This window comes from Lacerta agilis, chromosome 3 (genome assembly GCF_009819535.1).
Source record: "Lacerta agilis isolate rLacAgi1 chromosome 3, rLacAgi1.pri, whole genome shotgun sequence".
Classification (NCBI taxonomy): domain Eukaryota; kingdom Metazoa; phylum Chordata; class Lepidosauria; order Squamata; family Lacertidae; genus Lacerta; species Lacerta agilis.
The window spans coordinates 67,635,359-67,661,264 of NC_046314.1; the positions used below are offsets into that span (position 1 = coordinate 67,635,359).

A 25,906-nucleotide genomic window follows, 5' to 3' on the forward strand; every position below is an offset into this window, starting at 1 on the left:
GTCCATTCTATCCTTGCAATAACCCTGTGGGGTAGGTTAGGCTGATAGGCTATGACTGGCTTCAGGTCACCCAGTGGGCTCCACAGCCAAGTAGGAATAGTGGTGGTTGACAAGGAAAGGTAAAGGGACCCCTGACCATTAGGTGCAGTCCCGGACGACTCTGGGGTTGCAGCGCTCATCTCGCTTTACTGGCCGAGGGAGCCGGCGTACAGTTTCCAGTTTACGTGGCCAGCATGACTAAGCCGCTTCTGGCAAACCAGAGCAGTGCACAGAAATGCCGTTTACCTTCCCCGCCGAAGCGGTACCTATTTATCTACTTGCACTTTGATGTGCTTTTGAACTGCTAGGTTGGCAGGAGCAGGGACCGAGCAACAGGAGCTCACCTGCCAGGAGTAGCTCACCTGCTGATCAGCAAGCCCTAGGCTCTGTGGTTTAATCTACAGTGCCACCCGTGTCCCTTGACAAGGAAAAGTAGGTATAAAAGGAGAATTTCTGGATGCCAAGATCCAAGTTTGAGGCAAGTACTCTTTGGTTAATACCACAAAATATGCAGCAAAGTAAAGCATGAAAATATAGGCTGTTAGACCTTTAAGATATGCCCCTGTGATGTCCTTCCAAAGTTCCCCTCTTCCCCCAGCATAGAAAAAGACCACACATTTAGTAAGTTAAAAATGGTTTACTTACTAATCCTTCAAAGATTCATGTGCTTTTCCATGCATCAGTCAGAAAGCATAAACAGTAAAACTTGGACAAAAAAAAATCCTTCCAGTAGCACCTCAGAGACCAACTAAGTTTGTTCTTGGTATGAGCTTTCATGTGCATGCACACTTCTTGGCTTAGTTATGATGAAAGTTAATAAATTATTGGTACAGGAACTCAAGAAAGGCTTGTAAGAGCCATGCAGCTAAGCTGCAACAGCCAGCTTAGCTTCTTCACACACTGTGCTTCTCTGGTAGACTTGAGGAAGACTCTGGTAGACTTGATTAGTTAGTCCCTCTCAAAGTGAGCTACTCCTGGCAGGACAGCTTACGCGATGGCATTAACCCCTTAATTAGACTTAAACATGTTGGTTATATGAGGCTGGTCTCCCAAGTCCTGGTCTGGCACTAGCCACTATACCATACTTGATTTCAAGTGGAAGGGCAAAATCTGTAAATGTGAAGGAACCTTTGATGAATGGGACTAACTTCTAACAGATCCAGTTACTGTAATGCACTCTATGTGGGGCTGTCCTTAGATGTGGTCCAGAAGCTGCAGCTGGAGCAGAATGTGGCAGCTAGGCTACTAACTAGAGTGGCCTATCAACAGCACATCACACCTGCACAGAGGGATCTGAGCAAGCTGTCAATATTCTACCATACCAGGTTGAAAGTTTTAATATTGGTCTATAAGGACCTTAGCAAACTAGTTCAGTCACTATAGTAATCAGGAGAGGAGCTTCTTGTAGTGCCACATGTCATCAAGGTCAGAACTATGGTGACATGGAGCAGGTCTTTTAGTGTAGCAGCTCCAATATTACGAAACTCCCTTCTGGTGGCATTTCATCACCTACTGAAGACATTTTATTCTTCTACCAGATTTTCCAAGGTGGGTTATCCTAGCCTGGTTGCTGTTCATTTGGGAAAGGTGTATCATTCTAGTAGGGTCGTCCCCACCCCACCCCCCAAAAAATCTGATTATTCATGTATTGTATTACATGTTGCTTTTGAGATTCTTTCGAATATAAATGAGTTAAGAAACTTTCTAAATTTATTAATTCATATATGGAAAAAATCAGCTCAGTATTAAGCGCTCTGTGGAATTTCCATTTTAATATACTGTACTTTCCAGCTGATTGCACAAAAGCAATGCCTCAGCAGCACTGAAGTCTTCTACTGTAGAAGCAAACAACCGTTATTATTATGCAGAGTATTATTCATACATGGGCCAATAAAAAGTTAAAATGTACCGAGTGAAGTGGGTGACACCCCCCCCCAGGGCGTTTTCAACAGTGGCACCCCTGTAATGGAATAGCCTGGCATCATCTGTGTAGTAGACTTTTCCTCAAGTAGATAAAGGCCTTCAGCCATTTAAGACAGTATGGGCCACTATTTTCAAAACATGTTTAACTTGGGAGGTGCAATAAGCTTTGTTGTATTCAAGTTGTGGTACACACCTTACCCCTTTTAATAGTTTTATGTTTTAATTTGCATTTCAATTGTGTTTCCTATTTATTATGAGCACTTTTTACTTTTAATATGCCATACATGTCATAAATAAATAAATGTTCCACAAAAAGCAAAAAAAAAAGCACATATTAGGAAACTGTGTTATGCTGAGCCCAGACCATTGGTCCATGGAACTCAGGATTGTCTACACTGATTGCTAGTGGCCCTTCAGGATTTCAAGCAGGTATCTCTCAAGTTTTACCTGGAGATGCCCAGGGTTGAACCTGAGGCTTTCGGAATGAAAAGCAGAGGTGCTCTATCCCTGGGTTGTGGCCCTTTCCACTTAATCATTAGGATGCATGCATGACAAACATTAACTTCGGTTTGTGATCAATGTAACCAACCATGGTTCAATAAGCACAACTTAAAAGTCTTGGAAATCAACCTGCAAGATAAGTCATGAACCCTTTACAATAAAAATACTTAATCTAAGTAAGGATGCTTGTGGTGCCTCATCTTTGGAACTGCCACCCAAATTTAGCCCAAAGCAAAATCTAAAACAAACAAAACTTCTAAGGCATTTCAAAAGATGCTACAAGAGTTTCAATACAACCAGCAATTTTTCTCTGGGGGTCTCTGATCTCTAGCCTACTCCTTTGTAGTCTTCTACAGTGTTCCTCCTCCATCTCATTACTATGACAGAAAGGGATTATGAATGAGAATAGAGAAAGAAAGCCAAAGCTGTGTGAAAATTGTGCAATAAAAGCCATCTTAAGAACAAATTAGTGTTTCAGGATTGCTAATTAAATCTTCCCAAATATGTTAGATACAGACTTCGTCAGTAAATCTGTTTTGTTCCCTGTCTTTGGACTCATTGACCAATACAAAGAAAATGGGATTGGGAAACCATCAGGATTTAACATCTGATTTAATTTACTAGTCTTGTGATGAAACTACTGAATAGAACGTTGAATTGTGTACTGGGGTTTATACCAAACTGTGAACTAAAAGAGAAGATGAAATTGTTTGAACTTGAAGCCACCACAAAGGTCTGATGATGTAGAAGAGTCATATATTCATATATATACACATTGCAATCTTGAAAGTAAAAGTGAAAAGGAACATTTATCTCTGTTATGCCTTGGAAAATTAATGCCGGGCGGGGGGGGGGGGATACTTAGTGCATTCTTCTAAAAAGTATGATAATAAAGTTCTTTACACCAGGCATAATCCTTTCAGAGTTTCCATTTATTTTAAATGGAGAAGTTAAGTGCTTAAACTTCATCTGATAAAATACATGGATGGAACTGAAAAATGTTTTATTTTGGCTTGAGCATGCCTGTAATTCTTTTAAAGAAAATTCTAATTTCATTAAGTGATTTTTAAAAAGATTCCACTAAACACCATATCTATTGCAGAACAGCATATCTATCAATATAAAACTATTATATTAGTCTGCTGTTGAAAATGGAGCATTTATCATGAAAGAAAAATTCTACTTCATTACTATTTTTGTTAATTCTGAAAACATTAAAATAATTGGACTGCTGCTAACAACAAATTAAGGGCCTTCACACAGAATCTGCTGTAATAGATCCCTTTCCCCCTTGTATTTATTTTATTTTATGGGGTGGGGTGGGGATGTGCGCTCAAAGTCCGCCCAAAGTCAGGAGCTTGGTTTTTACAAAAGATTTCCATCGACCACATGGTGCAAATGTAGCCAAGTCAATGCATAATGAGCTACTTTATCTCTGCTTAGCCTAACTGAGCCAAACTGTCCCTTGATTCTTACATGATATGCTTTCAGTTTAGAACACCATATAGCACTTGTAATGCACCATTACTAGGGCATCAAAAGCTAGTTTCTTGGTGCTTCTGACCAAATCGGAACCCATACACATTACGATTTACCACACAGCCTCACCCAAGGAGTGATTTTTTTTTAATGTTCCAATTGTCATACACATGCCCAGTGGCATAGGAAGCTGCTTGGGCACCCGGAGCGGCAAACCTAGGGGCACCTGGGGGCGGGGTGTCGCTATGTAGCGCACATGCACAGCGTCGCTACGTACAACACATGCGTCGCTATGTAGCAACACTGCGCATGCTATGTAGCAGGTTGTCGGCGGTGCTGGAGTGCCGGCAGCGGCAAACCTTGAGCAAGCCACGGAGTGAGGCTTTTTAGCGGGCGGCCGTTGACCCCCTCCCTTGCCCACCCCTCGCCTCTGCCCAAGCAGGAAGAAGCAAATTGCGCGCAGAGCAGGTTTGTGAGCAAGCCACCGAGCATGGCTTTTTACTGGGCGGCGGGGCTGGGCTTGGGCATCATGCCGAGTGTCATCCCCTCCAGGGTGGCACCCAGGGTGGGCCGCCCCCAATGGCTTGCTGCGCCATGCACATGCCAGACCAATAATAGGGTAAGAGAGCCCATCTTGCCAAATCATTTGGCCCACTGTCGGCTGGTAACTACTGAAGATGGTGGGATGGTGAACAGAGCAGTTCATGGGAGGTGGAACCAGGGTCTCCTTCCCATCCTCCTCCCTTGCAAAAATACTGTGGACACTATGAAATTCTCAGACAAAAGCATTAGAGGGGGAAAGTTGGGCACCTTGACATTTCACATTTCTAGGAGTCCGCATCAAATACCTTGACAGAGCTGTTAATTTTTTGGTTCTGCTTGTACCAAGAGAGATGACCTAGTGACCAGCCTCCTCTGTTTTGGCCACTGCACTGACTTGTGGATTCCTCCGTTCCAGCAGCAAAATTCAGAAATCCTCACACAAAAGCAAATTGACCAGTATCACAGCGATAACATTTCTCTAAGACACGGTGCAGACTGCATTGCTTTCCTCAAAACTCTTTAATTGTCTGGCTCTGTTTCCTGCCAGATGCTTGGAGATATTGTAGCACAGGCCACAGAGAATATGCCTTGAGGGAAGAAACTGAATTTGCTGTGTGGTTTCTCCTCTAAGAAAACAGTAGTAGGAAAACCCAGAAACATCTATTAAGAAAATACCAATGTATGTGACTTGCAGGAAAAAAGCTGTTTGTTTTTTGACACTTTGATATTTGGACAAAAAAATTTGTGTGTGCTCGCCTGTGTACACAAAGAGAGAATTCTTAATGGAAAACCCTACTGAGTGCAAACCTGCCCCCTACTGACATCAACATTTGCTAAAGTCTAAAATGCTCCAAAATAATTAGAGATGATATTTAATTTATGTAAAACTAGCTTTTGGAGTCTGCAAAAAGTGCTGTAACACCTTAGAGAATGCCTGCAAGATTCTAATTTGGGGAACTGAATGCGTAGCACATCTATTTCTCTCAGCCAAAATCCACAAGGGACATCAGCCAATGTACAGTTAGTTTAGGACAATGATCCTGGGTTCCATGCAAGTTCTGCCACAATGTTCTCAGTCACTTATGTCATAACTGGGCTCTAGATTCAGGGGTAGGCAAGGAGACACTTCACACCCTTTTGGTTATGTTCTCACCAAGCCAGCCAGGACAGACAGTTGCTTGCACAAGAAGAGCTTCCAACAAGTGGGTGCCCTACAGGTGTTCAAGTACAACTCCATTCAGCCACAGTCAGCTGTGCAAGGAACAGCAACGAGGTATGTGATTACTCAGAAGTAAGCACCCCTGAATTCAATGGGACTTATTGCCAGGTGAGTGTGAAGGATTGCAGCCAGTTTTGTGCCTGGTTGAAGTATTAATGCACCAACATCAGTACACTTGCTTGCGAGTTGTCCCGATGATTGTAATGGGAGCATATAAAAGAGGCCTGTGAATTGCAGCGGTGGCACTTTGGTCTAAAGCTCCTTCAGCTGTTTTAGGTCGGGGGTAGCCAATGTGGTGCCTGCCAGATGTTCCTGGACCACAACTCCCATAATTCCTGAATGGTTATGCTGATTGGGGCTGATGAAAGTTGTTCTCCAAGACCTACCTTACATGTATCCTCAAAGTAACTATTTCAGTAATTGTTTGTAGGGATATAGAACTTGGTGGTTAACAGTCCCAGAAAGAGAGAGAGAGAATTCCAAAAATTAAAACTCAGTATCATATCATCTACAGGTGTTTGGGTTTTTTTAAATACTGAGCAACAACATATTATAGAGGTCACGTGCACTGGTGTGATGACAGGATTATAACTCAGAATTTGTCAGTGAGGCTTGGACTGTTTATTAGTAACAGCAGGGCAACTTAAGTGAACATTTCTCTCTCTCACTATTGTCATGTCAGTACAATAGTATCACCAGTTTATTCTACGCCATGGTTTATGAAGAAAGAAAGAAAGAAAGAAAGAAAGAAAGAAAGAAAGAAAGAAAGAAAGAAAGAAAGAAGACTCATTTATTAGACAGAGTGACATGAAAAAGAAGCTCAGACCTTGAACAGGTTTTATACCCTTCTTTGCCAGGGCAAAATGTGCATCCATATGGTCTTCTAACTAACAAAACTGAAAATGTAGTTCCAAGATTTGGAACTAGCCCATTACTCTTCAAAATCAAGCAAAAACAAATGCAAAGTAAATAGTAGCTATCAAATTGCATGAGTTTGTGGTTTTTCTAAAATGTTGCTGAGGACCAAGCTTTAATAGACTATCATAAAAAATAATTTACTAAAGCACCAAATACATACTTCTGAATTTTTTTTTGCAGGTATTGTATCAGCCTCTGCCATTAGTTACTGTAAGAAGATCAACATTAAAAACAAAACAAAAAACAATCCGCAGACTTTACATACCAGCAAAACACACTGTCCTCCATAGTGTTAACTCCCTACTTGGTGTGGTTAGGCTCACACTATAACTGCAGGGTGCTAGCCAACATGAACCATACTCAGAGCATGCAATAAATAAATAAATAAATAAATAAATTCATATCCTAAAGTGTGCAAAAATACATATAATAGTAAAAATAACATACAAAGTGCACTCAGTTGTTCACATGATTTCCCATACAGCAAAAGAGATTCATTTGGAGCCTGCTTTCATTTGTGCATAAGTCCTTACACTGGATAAGGAGAAGTGGCAGGGAGAAAGAAAACTGGCAACACTGTTGCTAATAGGATTTATGTAACCTGGGCACATTGTTAAAACAAATTTCATTTTATGTATTGGTTCGCACAAATAAAAGGAGTCCCAGAACAATTTACAGTGAGAATAGCATACAAAATATAATTTAAAAATCAGTTAAAACCAAGCAAGCATACTAAAAGTCATGAAATAGCATGAAATAACCACCCCATCCACATAGGAATTAACACCCCAAAAAAATTATTGAAAATCAGACCATTAGTGGTGTCCAAATGCCCAAGAGAATAAAAAATATTTTCACCTGGTGAATAAAGGATAACGAAGTCAGCACTGGCTAAGTTGCCTTGAGGACTGCTTTCCACAATTGAGGAGCCACTACAAAAATGCCCAAATATCTCTTGGAGGAGACACACAAAGAAAAGCCTCAGATGTTGATCACAGGGTCCAGGTAGGTTAAGCAGCAACTAAGGGCCCTTTCTAATGTTATTTTTGCAGAATGGGGGTCTCATGTGGCTACATGTGACCTCCTTGCACCATTATGGAAACTTCAAAAGCTCTCAGCTACTTGCCCACAGTGCAAGTCCTTCCATGACTAGCACCCTATTTGCTTTTCAATATACTGATACAGTTTTGTTTCATTGTTGTGCAATGCTGCTACTTATTGTAACAAGAAAAAAAAATGCTGCTTTTTTCCTACCCTGAAAACAAACTATTCCACTACATATATTCAAAGTTATGGCCATGTTCAATCTTGAAAGACTGCTAGATAAGTAACAGCTTAATTGGCCACCTACACAATTATCAATTATCTTTGTTCACCAGCATGACATTTTGTAAGAAGCAGCTTTTTGATAGCATTGTGCCTCTTGCACCATAGATAATCGTTTGTCAGCTTCAAAAAAGTTAGATGCTAAGTAGAAAGGCTTCTTATTATTTTCCATTGTTGTTTGTAACTTCTTTGTGTCACTGTCTTTCTTTTTCCTTTCAGATCAGCTTACTTCTCTTATTACAGGCAACTGAACTTAACAAACAAAAGCCAAGCAGATAGCAAAAAATGTAACTGGAAATCAACACACCAATGAAGAGGGTGGCAAATGGCTTGAGCATGTGCCACCTTGACTCTGGCCATGAGCAACAGAAGCAGGGACACATTAAAAGGATTTACTCCGTCAAAACTGGGGCTTCTGCAACAATGAATAATTAAATAAAAATGACCATATTGTTCTAACATGGAATGTATCCAGCAATGGTCCTGTGCTAGTTGAAAACAGTTCTACAGTATCAAATTTTTGCCAATTCCACCCTATCAAATGCAGATTTCCTTGTGCTCTTTCCCAAACGCTAATTCCGAGGATTTTGGGTCCCTCCAGAATAGTATGAGACATATGGCATGGGGGGCTACAGCAGACAAGGGGTTTGGCAAAAATGGACCGCACCATCTTGCAGGAATGGAAGCACTTTTCAATAGTGCAAAGTTGCTGAGTGATACAAGCCACCAACTGCTAGTGTTCCTATTGCTGATTCACATCATAAGAGGAACTGGCAGTTATTAGAGGAGGAAATTACTCTAGTACTTGGGGTGCTTATCACCACCATGGATATGAAGATATTGTGTGTACATGATAAGAAACATGATTAGTAATTAGTTTCATCTAGTAGCAACCATTGCTTCAAGACAATCTTCCTCGGCTATGAGTGACCGCCAAAGAAGAACATATAACCAAGTATTCATATGATGAACACTGTCATGTGAGTCAGCCTAAGCAGATACTCAAATATCTACCTAACAAATATTAGAAAGTATTCAGATATTATTGTAGTTTTGCCAACGTTTTCAGCAGACCCTCTCCCCCCCCCCCAAGCATTCCTTTTTCAGTGATTTTAAGTACTGATCCATGATTTATTTGCACTTTCCTCATGCTCTCAGCAACATCATCACATAGACATATCTGATTGGCAGATGCCATGCAGTTTCTGATTAGGTGAGATAACTCATGTTATCCAAGGGGAGAGATGCAGCAACTGCAGGTGTGGGTGGGGAGATAGAACTATGTCAATCAGGTTATTTTTTTTCCAGCACAAATTTCCAGGCCAATTAAATTGCTAATTCATACTTGAAAATCAAAAGTATTTGATACTGTTAAACTATATAGTTCCTGATTAGTGCCAAGTTGTGGATATATTCTAAAACAGTTCTGTAACTTTTACTACCATACAATGTTTATATAGCATTTAAATTCCAAGGGACTTAGTGGGGAGTAAGCCACTATAATTATGATCGGGCCTATAATTGAGTTGCCCAAGGCCATGCAATAAGAAAATGGCAGTAATGGTTTGAAGCCTAATCTCTATCCATTGGACTACAATGCCACTAAGAGAGTTCACTGATCTGTGTAGGATGACTCTGCCAAGCACAGTGATTGGTACCAGGTAACATCTCTTTGATCTCTCCAAATGTCCACTGCCTAGGAACCTTTCAATGATTTCCAAGTGGAAATCACTCCTTTGAAAACACTGATGCTTCGGAAACACTGCACTTCAACCTGAGTCCTAAGTAAAAACTTAAAAAGCAAGGTTCATAAAAGGTTAAGGCATAAAATATTCCAGTTACAGGTGGGTAGCCGTGTTGATCTGCCATAGTCGAAACAAAATAGAAAATTCTTTCCAGTAGCACCTTAGAGACCAACTGAGTTTGTTCTTGGTATGAGCTTTCGTGTGCTATAAGGTGCTACTGGAAAGAATTTTCTATTTTGTTTCACATAAAATATTGTAACCGACTGGAGCTGGCAGCCCACAATACAAGCCAGGCTTCTCCTGAAAGTTATGAACAGAGTGGAAGTAAAATGTTCAAAAACATTTACTTGCAAACTGACTGGTTTCAAAAGAAAGTCCATTCCTTACACCTGTCTGTGAAATACCCAGAATCAATTGCAAATTTAGAAACATAGCAGAAGTTCAAAGAGGATCTTTTCAGGATTCTTATAGAGATCTACAGAGAAGCATGTTGAAAAATAAATAGTTAAGGCAAGTTCCTGCCCCTATAGCCAACAAAGAATAGCCACTGGGAAACATTATTCACTTCTGCTATGAAGGTGAAACTAAGAAGCGTGCCTGAATTGCTCCCCCCCCCAGCTAATTAATATTCCTTGTGTGCCATGCGTTTTAGATTGCAAGCCTGAGGGCAGGGAATGGCCTTATTCAAAAGGCACACTAAGTGTGAACACATGAATGTGTGGGATCCTAGGGAGCAGCTTGCAGCTGCTTTCTCCTCCCTGGCCCTTTTAAGCTGCTGTGGTGACTCAAGTCAAGGTTTAGCTTAAACATTTGGTTTAGATTGTTGCCAGAACCCAGGCTCGTGGTTAAACCCTCTCCACACTAACCAATTCAGCAGCTGCAGGCTCCTCTCTGGGAGTTGACATTTGTGAGTGTCACTAAGCCAATGTGATGTCAGAGGTGGATCTTGGGGCCTCAAATTTCAGCAGCAACCTATGTGAGGCTAAAATTTGGCACCCCTCACCTCTCACCTTCTATTCTGCATAATGGTTGCAGAGCCCCTTGCGGCACCCCCAAGGCTCTTCGCCCAGCACAACCGAACTGGTCACATTCCCCTAAATCTGCTTCTGGTGATGAGGAAACCATGTCATCGTCTGGTGTAAGTCATTCTGGGAGCCTATTTTGGCTGAAAAGCAGGTTAAAAACGGTTTTGAAAATAGATGAATATTTAATCCCAAAGTTTTCTTAGAGGTTTGGTTGTGGATACTAAGAAGTTGGCATTGGGATGAAGGTGTGATCGTTTCCTTGAGAAGTTCAGAGAGAGAACGGCAGGAAAGGCAATGCTGCTCTATCACTGACAGCGAGTGTTTCAATGTACCAACAGTGAAAGTAAGATAAAAAGACACGAGGACGCATCTCACCCACAAGGGCTTCTAACACTTTCGGGAAGCCCTGCTGATATAACGGCTTGTGTGCAGATCCTACAGAGCATGCCAACGGAGAAAGGAAGGTCACTTAGAGATACCAAATCCACATTTCAAAGTACCAGCATCAATAAAAGGTCTTATCATGGGGTTTTGTAGGTAACTGAAACTAAGCATTAATAACTGTGCACTCCGCTTTGATTTAACAGGTCTTTAAGACCTAAACCAATTAGTAACAATTCTTTGATGCTTAATTTGTCATTTCACTTAATTGATTTTTTTATTTAAAAAATCCCATTTATTTTGGAGGTGGATAAAAAGTGATATGCTTGGCTTTTCTCTAGACAGAATAAAGTGGCTAAGCTCTTAGTACAACATTTTCCTGGAAATTTTCAAGGAAAACAAACACAGCAGCATGTAAGGCATATACAATTGAAAAGGACAATTGATGGCCATGCTGGGTGGAGAAACTGTGGGAGGACACACCAATGAAGAGGAAGCTCTGAATGTATCACACCCTTAATATGTGCAATTACATACTGAATCTTATAAAGCCGATACTGTACCTCAGAAGTGAAATTACAGCAGAGGTGTCTCCTTCCAATCATGTGGATAGCCTTTTAATTCATTAGCACTGCATTCTGAACCCAGCCAAGGAAAAAATGGTTCCTTGTTCGCTTTTACAACAGCATTCAATAGGCAAAGGAATAAGACTTTAAAGGTCAGTCATTTTTAATGAGAAAATAGGATGAGTTGAGATGACAAGCTTGATGTGATGTGTTTTGGACTAATATGTTGGTGGAATGACACCCTAAACTAACAACAAGAGCAGTCTTAGTTTGAGCAGCTCATTTCCTCTGATTCAGCATACCATGTCCATCAGCAGCCAATTCTGGATGTTTTAAGTTCAGGGTTTCTCAAATATCTCCCCACATGCATAAAAAGAATTTCCTGAGTTTCCTCAAATAAAGCTGCCCTGGTAGTGCTCTCTTTTCAGTTAGGGAATAAGCAAGCAATGGAATCCATGACAAGCAAACAAGGTCACCGAAGGTAATTCACACTTCCCATGGCAACTGTCTGGATCTCCCTAGCCTTTATATGAAAAACAAGGTTTAAATCCAACCCAGGAGCACTTTTCTTCACAGAATTTACAGAGAAGTAGACCTACAATTTAATCCTTCTAATCTACTGTCACATGTAAAGTAATAAACAATGTCCACAAATTTGAGCCACTTACCTATTATAGTTTTCTTTCTGTAAAGCATTATGTAAAGAAAATGCACCCCCCCCCAATGTCTATGGCAAAAACACACACAAGAACACCAACTGAAGGCAGATCCATACTGTACATTTAAGGTATGTTCAATACAAATTCAACACACATTGCAAACACACTGCACACATTACCCAGTCATTCACATAAACCATCAAAACTGCTAAAGTAACATGCGTATAATGTAAGAAGAAGCGACAACTAATGATCTATTCCTTTAGGGAACAATGACTTAGAAAACTCCTACATATTTGTGTAGTGGCAGTAAACTTGTTTAACTATGAGGGTTAACTGCAACATGTAATACTGGTATATAGGGCTGCCTCTGAAGACGGTTTGGAAACTTCAACTGGTGCAGAATTCAGCGACCAGGCCTTTGACTGATTACCATTCCCTAACCTTTTAAATATGTTTGTGGGAGTGGGGTTACTAGCTTATTTTTGTTTTATTACGTATTTTTGTTCTCATTTTGTATTTTTTATGTTGTAAACTGCCCTGTGATCTTTGGATGAAAGGCAACATAATAAATAAATAAACAAACCCATAAATCCATAAATTCATCCTCAGTGGATTTCGTATTTTTCTTCTAATTCTGTTCACGGTTGGAGATATAAGATTATCTCAGGGTGGATCCACCCCATATATTTAAAAGACATTCAATCCACGTTTAAAGAACATGACACACACCCCATTGAATCACGGGGACTCTAGTTTCCTGCAAAGAACTGACGTTTCCACTGCTCTTAAACTACACTTCCCAGGATTCCATGGGCAAAGTCATGTATTTTAAACATGCATTGGATATGCTTTAAATGTATACTTTGGATCTGCCCTGAATCTTACAAATGGGATGTTTTATTTTATTTTTTTACACCAGGCAATGTTAATGTAATGGGATAAAAAAAATAGTCCTGTGTATTTCCCCCCCAAATAGAAACCAACCTAGAGAAGCGAGTAAGTGTCCTTCTCACACACAACACATGGCCAGGGTATGGGAAAACTTAACCACCATGAGACACATTTCAATTTGGCTTGGTTTATAAAGATAAGCTCTAAAACTGTTAATATCAGTTTCTTAGTTTTTGTTTAATAATTACTGTTTTTAAAAGCAAAAAAACATTATCTGGGGAAAGAGAGAAAAATGTTTTTCTCCTGAAACACCACGTGGCGACATTCTAGTACCCCAATATACATTGCAAGTGAGATTGAGGCAGTAAAACATTTCCCACATATTGGTAGTGTTTTTCTTATCAATGCCCTGAGAAGATTCCAACATGTCTCTGACATTCTGCATTTTCCTTATTTTCTTATCAACACACAACTGGCATTCAGACCTTACAGATTTGTAAAGACAATATGAATCAGCCTGAAATTATGCAGTTATGGAAAGCTTTCCACCTGTTTGAGGCTTGCCATCCTGGTTATATCATCACTAGTAAAGGATCCCTTAAAACTTGGCAAATTGAGAAAAGATGAACAGAAGCTCTCACGATTCTTAATAAAATTCTCATTGGGGCAATTTTATTTTATGTTATTTTTCTGCCATGTTCAGGTTTATGAAATCTGGACTTTGCTTTTCTATAAAAAAGGTAACATGATAATAATAATAATAAAAAGAAAACTTCAATTTCCCAGGGATTTCTTCTTCTCTGGTAAATAAGGGCAGGTCCTATGTATCTTTTATATCCATGCATCTCTTGGAACACTAACAATAATAGTGCCTTGAGGAATTGTACACCATACAACCTGGTTCCTGAAAGGTAACATGAGGCCCCTTTGCTCTCCCATATTGTTTTCATGTTGCTTAACATTGTTGTGATTTCTGAGTCTGATTTTCGAGTGCCCAGGGGTTATGCCAAACTCTACTGATGCTGTTCTTTTAAAAATATATATTTTAAAAAACACTGGAAATAGTTGATGAAAACGTATTTCCTCTGGGACCAGAATATTCAGTATTTGTTTTAAGTGCTTGCTGTTTGCTGAACCAGTTCAGACCATCTTTAAAATATCAATCCATCACCTTGCATACCTTGCATGCTGCAAGAGAAAATGTGTGCATGCGTTAACAACTGGCAGTTCTCAGTTTTTCCTTCTGTTGCAGTTAAGCAGGAAGCACCAAAAGGCATTACATTTCATGGTATACCAACTCTGGATTTAGCTAGGGCTACCATATGTCCTGATTTTCCAGGACATGTCCTGAAATTAGCCTCAAAAAATGGCATCCTGGATTATTTTTTTGGAAATTGGGCAAATGTCCTGGAAAACTAGCAATGGGGGTTAAATTGTGCCCAAAATGCTATAAAAGCTCCAAAACTCAAATTATTGTAGCTTTTACAAAAAAAGCTCAACTACAACAACTCTGTCCTGATTTTCACTTTTAGCAAAACATGTTTAATATAAATTGTAAAACTAAATCTGGGAATAAGACTACATGATTTCAAATTCTCCAGCCCCTTGTCCATTGCAGTTACCTTTTTCTGAACCTTTTTGAAAGAGAAATCTCTCTCTCTTTTACTTGGATGGCAGACTATTTTTTATATATATGAAAAGACCAATAGCCCCAACTCCTTCCCTCTATATTGCTTTGAAAAAATCAGATCTACCAAAACATAGACCCCACACAGATGACCAAATTATCCCAGGATGAACTTTAGTACCCAAAAGTAACTTTTTTGTCTGTATCATCCTAAAAAGCAGAGAGAAGGAATGTGTTCAATACTTTTTGTCCCAGCAGCTGGGTGACACTCTAGACCTAATGGACGGCACAAGCTATTGAAGTGATTCAGCATAGTGTGCCTGAAAGATGAATTGTAAGAGAGACAGATGACAGTTTTATAACTCTCAAATATCTGTGAAGTGATGGGCATCCCACTATTCTTTTCAAAGCTGACTTATCTTTTAACCTATCAGAAAGGCTCATTTTCTACAGCAAAGTACTGTCAGCAGACAGTCAAGGCAGCACCAGCAGCACAGCGAAACAGTTTAATGGACTATATTGTGTCGTGCTCGAGATGGAGAAAAGAATAACATCTATTTATTTTCAAACTGTGTATACCTTTCCAGAAATTCTCTCTCCCTGTCCCTGCTCAAGACCACTTTAATCATTCAAGGCTTCATACATGCTGGTTTACAAAGTTGGGAATATGTGTTGGGGCTCAACACTTTCCCTCTACCTCTCCTACCACACACTGGCTGAAGCATGAAGATATTGGCTTATATTAGGCCAGAGTTGTGGTTTCCTGGCTTGTTAATTGACACTGAGTATGGAACAGTTCCAGTATATAACTATAAACATGCTGTCTTTATGGACCTAATGGGGAACTCTAGCATAATACAAGTCATGAATTTTACACCAAAATCAGGATATGGTGTGAGGAAAGAGTGCTTTGATGCTAATTCAAAGGTTCATAAACTGGGATTAAAAAGGTAATGGGACCCCTGAACATTAGGTCCAGTTGCGGACAACTCTGGGGTTGCAGCGCTCATCTCGCTTTACTGGCCAAGGGAGCCGGTGTACAGCTTCTGGGTCATGTGGTAAGCATGACTAAGCCGCTTCTGGCGAACCAGAGCAGCCCATGGAAATGCCGTTTACCTTCCCACCGGAGCGGTACCTATTTATCTACTTGCACTTTGATGTGCTTTCGAACTGCTAGGTGGGTAGGAGCAGGGACCAAGCAACAGGAGCTCACTCCGTCGCAGGGATTCGAACTGCCAACCTTCTGATCGGCAAGCCCTAGGCTCTGTGGTTTAACCCACAGTGCCACCCACAATGATTCTCTGAACTGGACCACTGTCTCCTCCCAGATTTAAAAGTGGATCCCTTGACATTATTATTATTATTATTATTATTATTATTATTATTATTATTATTATTATTATTATTATTTAAATGTTTTTATTCCAGAATTGCAAAAATGATCATTGCATATGTACACAACATTTGTGTCCCTAATATATTGGATGAGGGAAAGCAGTGTAATGCATATTGCCAATTGTTTCAGTAGCAGGATCAACACAATTATTTTTGTTATAAAACCCCTAGAAACTCAGTTGTGGAAAGTGTGACTCATATTCCATTGTAACAAAACAGAATGAAAGTTAAGTAGCACACCCTAAAAATGCAGACTTAGTATTGCCAGGATACTGTGCTTGGCATTCTTCAAGCTGACTTACCGAACATCTGTACAGGTTATACATGATATGCACCGACTATTTGTTGTAATGAGGTTCAGTGCCACAGATGTCTCACTGTCAGAGGTTGGGTGTGCTCCACATTTAAAGTAGAATTCCTGCAATATTGAAGAAGAGATAAAAGGAAGATTACATACTTGCACTTCATGTCCTCTCTTTATCTTAGTCGAAGTGAAGTCTGAGGCAGTAGATAAATCACTACTGCCAGTGGAAAAGGGGGATGCTCATTAGGAATGCTTTAGGAAGGATGCCTCACAGTATCTTTGTACAAGGTGTATATTTTGCTCTTTGGACATCGTCTGAAGAAAGAGAATGCATTAGCACTTGCATAGATTTTGTGATGGTTTTATTGCAGGAATGAGGGATTAATGGAGAACCAAATTGGTACAGAAATAAAAAGGTCCTGGATTCTACAAGGATTTATCCACATGCAGGAAGATGTTTCTTCACTCAGGCCTTACTCACAAGAGTCTGTTGTTGAGTAGTGGATTTCCCCACATCCAGATGCTAATCAAGGTAACAAATGTACATTTCCACTTCTAGCTTGGGAAGCATGTTAGAACCAGGGCAAGGCAGTACATGAATGCAGTGGAAGCTAAACCAGAGAATGAGAACTTGTGACCCTCCAAATGTTACTGCCTTTAACGCCCTTCAGCCCCAGCCAGCATAGGGAATGGTGAGGGGTGAGGGGAGTTATGGCCCCCAAAATATCTGGAGGGCCATCAATTCCCTATCCCTGGTCCAGGATTAATGAATTTCTGAGTTGAAATTCAGAGAATAGAAGGTATTGCCCTTTGACTAGGCAGAGACAGAAAGCCTAGACTCTCCCAGCTATATTTCTATTAATACATTAGGAGTAAAGCATAACTATGTTGAAACCATCACCAAACACACCTTTAAGCTCTGAGAGTATAAAGAATCTGGTCTATAACCTTATATGGAAATACAAACAGAAATGTGCAACATGACCAGAAATGTTGCTTATCAAAAGAAGATGTTTATGTGGCTGTTTAACTATTGTAGAAGGAGTGGGGACACCCCACTCCCAAGAAGAAATTACAGAAGCATAAAAAGTTACCCAGTTAAAAAGTAAATCACAGGAGAGCTTCTGTACACTTCTGTACAAAGTGTTGTAAACCCAACAGAATTATATCTACTGCTATGGGTATGACAAAGTGTAAACAGAGGACATAAATATCCCAGCAACAAAGAACAGAGTGTACTATCATGACACACTGTGCTGTGTGCTGCATTTAATAAGGAATATACATTTCTTGATGAAAGGGATTCTGTCCCCCCAATATATAGTTTGCTGCCTCCATACTGTTTTGTTTTGTTTTTAACACAGTCATTTAATGTATAGATAGCAAGTAGGAATGCAGCTCTATGGTATAATTTGATCCTATTCATTTCAACTAGGTATTTTCAAAATTTGACAAACCTGTAAACAGCAAGAACCATTTCCAGGAGAAACTCATGCCCACATTGTTCTTCATGATATGAATAACTTGCCGACTGCACTACATCATGTTGCATTGTAAACAACTGATGGACCAGAACAGATATATTATAGCAATGTTGACTACTGGAGTCTGACATGCATCGCATGAAGATTTGCTTCACCCAAAAAATAAAATATTGTGATGTGAAAAACAACACCCCCCTTTTCTGAGTATTTTATAAAAACAGATAATTTAAGTCTGTCTTGCAAAGTGGTGATTCAATCATGACCACAAGAAGTGTTTTAGAATATTGTAGAATATTATTATTGTGCTGTTCTTTCTGAATTCCAACTTGAAATTGAGTCTAAGAAAAAGTCTAATGCTGGGAAAACCCAGTAAAAAGGATAAAATAATGAAAGCACACAATTTCTTCCTCTCCTTCTATTTTGCCCTAATAACATTTATCTGGATATTTATCAAGAATTTGGGATCACTGACTTTGGGATTTGGTGTCAATACTAATGGTTAATGACTTGCAGTTTCACCAAAACACACATAAAATCAGTGTTCACACATTGTTTTCACCTACATTTCCTTAAACATATTTTATTCCTGCAGAGGTGTAATACCACTGGTAAAGATATGGTTCTGTATCATGAACTTGATATTAATTTTAAAGTTGGAGAATTTAAAAAGACAACTTTCTCCAATAATTTGTCCTTCTGCCATTATTATTTGTAGGCTACAATCCTATGCACTCACTTAAGTGGGAATAACTGTCATGGAACTTGATGTGGCTTACTTCTGAGTAAGGTAAAAGGTAAAGCTAAAGGACCCCTGGATGGTTAAGTCTAGTCAAATTTGACTATGGGGTGCGGAGCTTATCTCCGCTTTCAGGCTGAGGGAGCTGGTGTTTGTCCACATACAGATTTTCCGGGTCACGTGGCCAGCATGACAAAACTGCTTATGGCGCATGGAATACTGTGACAAGTGCCAGAGTGCATGGAAACACCGTTTACCTTCCCACCACAGCGGTACCTATTTATCTACTCGCACTGGTATGCTTTCAAACTGTAGGATGCACTGTTAATGTCATTCCCATGGCAAGAGTGGAGCTAATGGCCCTCAAGTCCCTTTCAGATTTGTAACAGAATACGCTGTAACTACGGTGAACTGCTAGGCATTTAATCAATAATATGATTTAGATATGAAGTTTAAATTGATATAATGTGGGTTTAGTTTCTGGGGAGTTACAGAGTAATCCTAAGTGGGGTTGGGGAGGAGTGCAGCGATGGATCGATTGCTGAATCACAAGCCCTGTGAGCTTGCACCAGGCAAAGCAGAACAGGTGTGTGTAAGAGCAGTTTTTCTTTCTTTTTCACTATGCCAGCTCCAGGCTGGCATAGCTGAGGGACCAAAGAATTGAGTCCCTTGGGGGATGCAAAGGCTTTGAGTGCAGCAGATCTAAAGCTGCAGGTACACTATCCCCATCTCCCAAATGTGCCATATAATGGCTTTCTGTTTGCTTCTGCTGGCAAGAGAACCACCAACGGTAACTTTCCACCTGTCTAGGCACAGCTGAGGCCTCTGCCATCAGAAACATTCATTTCCACTGGATAGGTATCATTCTGCAATATTAAGCCCTTTCTATCATCAACACCCTTGGCGGAGTTTGCTGCTACGCTCAAAGCAATTCCCACCGAACCTGTGCTATTATTTCTGACAAGCTTCTTTTATTAGCAGGGAAGGAAATTATGGCACGTAAGAAGCTACCACATTTCTTACACATGGATATTCCATTAAGTTGTAGTTAGCTACATTGCTATCTCCAGAGACCAGATATTATAACTTTCATCATTAGTAATTAATCTGCATTTTGGAAAAAATGTTGCTAATTATTTTTGAATTATATTTGTGTGTGCTCTCTGTGTAGAATGCTGTGCAAGTTATTAACAAAAAGGAAATTATCAGTTTTTGTAAAGCAGCCAATAGATGTACGTCCTGTGCATAATCCCTTTTTGTTTGTTTTTAAGAGACGACTTCCGGCGGCGGCGCCATAGCGGGTGGTCGGGGCTGCTTCGGCTGCGAAGCGCCCAGTCCACCCCGGGGGTTAGGAGCCCCGCAACCGCATAGCGGGGCTCCGGTTGGGGTGCGGGAAGAGCGTCCCGCACCCTGGGCTCCCCGGCTGAGCCCGTTGTGGCTCCGAACCCTTCCCCCGCACCCCCTGTAAAGGGGGAGTGGGGGTGAAGGGACCATGGAGCCGGGCTATAGGGGATATGCCCCAACCGGGGTGACATTGCGGCGACAAATCCCGAGATGAGCGTCGAGTTCTACCTGCGATGTATAGCTCCGAAGAACCCGGTGGTCGTAAGTACCAGATTGGACTAAACAATATGCGTTTTGAGCGATCCGGGGGGAAGAAGAAAGGCAGCCTGCCTCTCTCCCTTTGGTTAGAAGAAGCTAACCAGTTTGAGTGACTGTTGCTAATGAATGGATTACAAAGTATTTAAATTTTGAAGAGTGACACTGTTACAATCTCCCTTTGGGGAGTAAAGGAGCGAAAGATATATCCGTTTTAAAGCTTCGATCTTTGCATCCTGGTTTCAAAAAATGGCGACGAAAAGTTCCAATCGAGGTGGAAAACAACCTTCACAAAAGGAAGGACATGGAGATAGGAACTGTAACATGACACTCGCCCCTACCCCCCCTCTACTATGTTGGGCTTTGTCTGTAAACTTGTTTTGAACTCCACTCTGACGGATGAACAAAGGCTACTTGAGTTGAGGCTGGAGATTCTTTGTCGGAAAGTGAAAGCCTTGTGTGGGGGCTTGAAAAGAGATGAATTTCCCACAGAGGAGACTTTTGAGTATTTTGACACTTTGGAAGAAAACCTCTGCAATGAGCTGAGAGGGTTGACAGGAAGATGGAGAGAAATGACAGGGCTACTCTGGAGAAAAGATTTCGTTTTTGGGGGTGGCAGCCCCAAGACGGCGACAAGTTTTGTTATATCCAGCCCCCGAGGTGTGAGCTCGAGGGCATGGGACAAAGAATTAAGAAATTCTCAAGAAGAAATGGCACGGTTTGGAGTAACAGAGCAGCTGGGAAAAGGGGAGCTGGACACCCTGAAGTTCGTTGCAAGGAGCGTTTGGAATTGTGCCTGGTTCTGTGGCTATTCGGGGAAAGAAGGCAACTGGAAATTAGACTCTGGCACCATCAGGAGAAAGACAATGGATAGACGGGGAGTGGGGTGATGCATTTAAGTTGAATATAAAACGGTTGGATACGGTAATTCGAAACAGGAGTGTAGACCGGTGGCGTATTTAGACTGTTCGTTTTTAAATAAGTAAAGGAGATGTCAGAGGTTCTATGTTACTAGCAGCAGACTATAGGATAGAAGAATAAGTAAGGAATAAGATAAGAATTATTCATGAGGATTTACGATGTTGTATGATAATAATGGGGTATTAGTAAGAAAACTAATATAAGATGAATTATAGATAAGGTGGAGTAAAATGACTACTATATGTTATATATAAAATCATGTTTAAATTTTGTTTTATTTTTTTTTAAAAAAAGAAGTGGTTAAAATAAATAGATTAAGGGGATAAAACCAAAGGTGAAAAGGCAGGGGAAGTCTGGTCAAGATTTGGAACAAGAATTTTTTTTTTTTCTGAAGAGAAGTTTAATGAAGAAGAAGAAGAAACTTGGCAGTGTTGGTATTTGTTTTGGGTGTGTATAGGATTTGTATGTGTATAAATGTAGGTGTGGGTATGGGTTTGTGTTGTAATAAGAAAAATGTTAATAAATTCTTATAAAAAAAATTGTTTGTTTTTAAGAGACAATATTGCCATAAAAAGCATGATGACCAAATATACAAGTAACATTTCTCCCCAAAATTAAATCCAGATAATATTTGTTTGCTGATTAACAGGCTGGCTACAAACCTCAAAGAACTTAATCCATTGTAGTACAGTTAACTCTCAAACTATCCAGTCTCTTGGTCTGTGTGCAATTAGCATTTTGCTTCAATGAAGTAACCTTCTATTTTCTATGCAGTACTTGGAAGAACAGGCTAACACGCTAGGTGTGTGTGTGTGTGAGAGAGAGAGAGAGAGAGAGAGAGAGAGAGAGAACTCACCCATCAACTCTCCCTCTAGCTTGATTCAAAATACCCGCTGTTAAACAACCTATTTTTTGAAACATTTGTAACAGATTGGTTTGACTTTCAAGTCTGTTCCAAAACTCAGTCCTGTCTTGCTCCCATCCCTAAGACACAGGGAGGGTTCAAGTCTAAGACTCACTCCCTTATCTTATCCCATCCCCATCTACCACTGAAGTCAAGCCCTCTTGGGCACCTTTGGGGGATCACACCTGAGACCCCACCCCCAAGTGTCTCTTTCAGACTTAGTTTATTATCCAAAGCCTCATGCACTGAGTCAGGGAAAAGGCAGTGTGATGAAATTGCATGCAGAATCATAACTTCCCCTCTGTGGCCTAGCACCTCATTCAGAAATATTTTTAAAAGTGTTCTCATACATTTCTCACCCCCGCTCCCCACTCTCTCTCTCCCACAAAGGTCAGAGTTGATCTATTAACTGAGACCAAGCGTACTGGATCTGGACAGCCTTGATGAAGAACTGGCAAAGGAGACTGAGCCCAAAGAGCTTTTATCATGAATAGCAGGTCTTTTCTCCGACTTCGCCAGAGGCATTCTGAAAAGGGCAGTGAGTTCAGTCAGTCAGCACACAGACAGAAAGCAGAAATTGGAGAGAGACACTCACATCGCTCTATCGTCAACGGTCATATTCAATTTTTTGTGCACTTTCAATGTCTTTATATTGAACTACCCAAGAACTTATTGCTGCCCATTACTTGGAAATGCTTTCGACTAAACATGGAGATATACATTATTATCAGCAGTAATAGTACAATTTGTTATGTAACATTTTTGCCCACATGAGTGACTGTATTCCCTCTCACTACATCAGGAATGGGAAATCTGGTGCTCTCCAGATGTTGCCAGACTACAGCTCCCAACCTTCAGTGACGATGGGCCATGCTGGTGGGACTTGGAGTCCTGCAATATCTGGAGGACCAGAGGTTTCCTAGTCCCTTCCTACATTTTTTTTTCAAATGAAATTTTGTGGAATTTCACAAATTAAGCAAAGGGGCAAGGAGAGTGTCTTGGGACAACAAGTATTTAAAAAAATACTTCTGCCACAAAACAGCTTACAATCTCAAATAAAAAACAACTCTGGCCAGCAACATTGCAGCTGCATTTTGAACCATGCTTTCTGGAACCCTGCCCATTCAAGCTAGTGGGGGAGTGGCAGTTATCTTGTGGGAAGCCCTCCCTGGACCCTGATGTACTTGACAACTACTGATCACCTACCAGGCCATGTTCAACATCCTTTTAATGTACAAAGCCCTGAACAACACAACCATGTTACCTGAAAGACCACCTGGCCTGTAAGAGCATTTATACCATCTGGAGAAATTCTACTTGTGCTATCACACTATACAGAGCCTCATAGGGCAGTGACCCAAAAACGGGCATTTTCTGCTGGGGCCCCTATACTGTAGAATGCTCTTCCCTCTCTGCCTTATGTGAAGCTGCAATTGTGAATTGTTTCAAACATCATATGAGGACTTACTTATCTTTTCCCCATGCATTCCTTGATCCACAAGGAGTGTCTCCACTCCCATCGTCCAGCCTGGACACTGAGGTCCAGCGCCAAGGGCCTTCTGGCGGTTCCCTCACTGCAAGAAGGAAAGCTACAGGGAACCAGGCAGAGGGCCTTCTCGGTAGTGGTGCCTGCCCTGTGGAACGCCCTCCCAGCAGATGTCAAGGCAATAAGCAACTATTTTACTTTTAAAAGACAACTGAAGGTGGCCCTGTTTAGGGAAGTTTTTAATGTTTGATGCTGTATTGTTTTTAATATTCAGTTGAAAGCTGCCCAGAGTGGCCGGGGTATAAATAATAAATTGTTGTTGTTGTTGTTGTTGTTGTTGTTGTTGTTGTTGTTGTTGTTGTTGTTGTTGTTATATACCCTGGTTTATGTGTCTGAATTTCTGTTCCAATTGCTTTCATGTGTCTGTATTATTGTTTTGAGGTTCTGTTTTTCCTTTAATGATTTATTGCTTATATTTTAGACTCTGCACCATTGAATATTTTTGAAATATTAAGCAGTTTACTTAGCCTTTTAAATAAATGAAGTATCTGCTACAGAGGGGTTTTGGACATGATTACTGGGGAAGAGTCATTAACTCAGTGGCAGATCATCTGCTTTGCATGCAGAAGGTCCCACTCAATTCCTGGCATCTCCAGGAAGGGCCAAGAGAGACCTCTTTCTGAAACCCTGGAGAAGCACTGTCAGTCAGTATGTAGACAATCCTGAGATAGATGGACCAACAGTCCTATTTAGTGTAAGCATCCTGTGATGGTTCATCCCAGTCCTCCTCTGTAGACAAGTTATACCACAAAAATATTTCCCCCCCCCCTCTCTCTACCAACATCATTTGATGTAGTTAGAAAAATTGAAGCCATGATTAAATCCATTTTCAACTGTCCGCATCCTCCTTTTGCATGCCTGGGCAGTATCACATGAAAATTGCAAAACCATAGCTAGAGGTCATAGTTTGTTGAATCCAGCCTGAATTATTTGAGGAGGTAAGTGGCAGCAATAAAATTTAGGTCACGATTCATCCTAGCTGTATTGAACCCAATCCACTGCATTAACATATAGATTGTTAAAGATATGTATGGTCTAATATGAGCTACAAATAAAGCTTGGCATCAAAGAAGCTATTTAAAATGTATCTCCATCATCTTATGCTAGACATCGCTGCTGATTTTCAGGTCTTACATGTATATATCAGCCCTCAAAGTAGAATCCAACTGTTCAATTTTATTATCAAGTGTTTCCTGTAGAGAAACCATCCATTCCTCCAGGCTTAATTTCCACAGGCAATCAGATTTGAATTTGTATGCCAATTTAAGACTCCAAAGGGGCTCCATGAAGGAAAAGTTCAAATACACTAACAGACTGAGTCCTCTGGCAATGTCTCACTTAGAAGAGGAAAAGAAACACTTTATTGTCAGATCTGTGTGCCCTTCCCTTTTCAAACAAACTAACCAAGCCTTCAAGAAAAAGCCACTGATCAAAGCCACATAATAATTACACAAGTACACTAAAACAGGAAAGGAAACTATAACATTGGTGAACTAATCTACACGACAACGCATATCCATAAAATCATATTTCTCAAAGAGATTCAAGTGAACATAATCTAGAAAAGAAAGTTAATACATGCAATGTCATCCAGCCATTTTCCTCCACCCATCCCCAGCTGCCTTGTATCCCTTGAATAACTAGTCACAATAATTCAAACTGTATCAGAGACAGTGAATCTGGGATTGCATATAAATTCAAAGTCTTTTACATTAATTCGACACTCAGGTTGTGTTCTTTCATCTAGTTCAGAGGGGTTTACAAAGGAAACAAACAAAAACTCATGATGTATGCCTTTAAAAAATGGGTAGAGAAACTTCTGCAGACTACGCTAACCAGCAGTTTTTGATATTGTGGCATTTGATGACATACCACTCTGTTTTCATAGTTCCAGATACACAGCAAAATGAGTTTTTCTGCTAGATCAAGCACGGGAAACGTGTGGACTACAACTCCCATCATCCTTGACTATTTGCCATGCTGGCTGGGAATGGTGGTAGTGAGAGTCCAACTATGCCTGTTCCCCATTACTGTTCTAGATAAACCAGAAAGTATGCCAGGTGAATTGCATTCAGCTTAGGGGGGACAGATAAGTTATTACTCAAACCTGGTATAAGAAGGTTTTCAGTATGTCCTTATGAGTGGGTATCTGACTCATCTCTTCTGATGCCA

The 25,906-nt window shown here is 40.5% G+C and overlaps 1 protein-coding gene across 1 annotated transcript in view; it reads right to left on the reverse strand.

The window, feature by feature from the left end:
* The window catches only part of PRKN (parkin RBR E3 ubiquitin protein ligase), a 494,073-nt gene that overhangs the window by 271,118 nt on the left and 197,049 nt on the right, over positions 1-25,906 (reverse strand). The window contains 1 exon segment of the mRNA XM_033144126.1: positions 16,543-16,658. Coding sequence (XP_033000017.1) covers positions 16,543-16,658 — 116 coding nt within the window.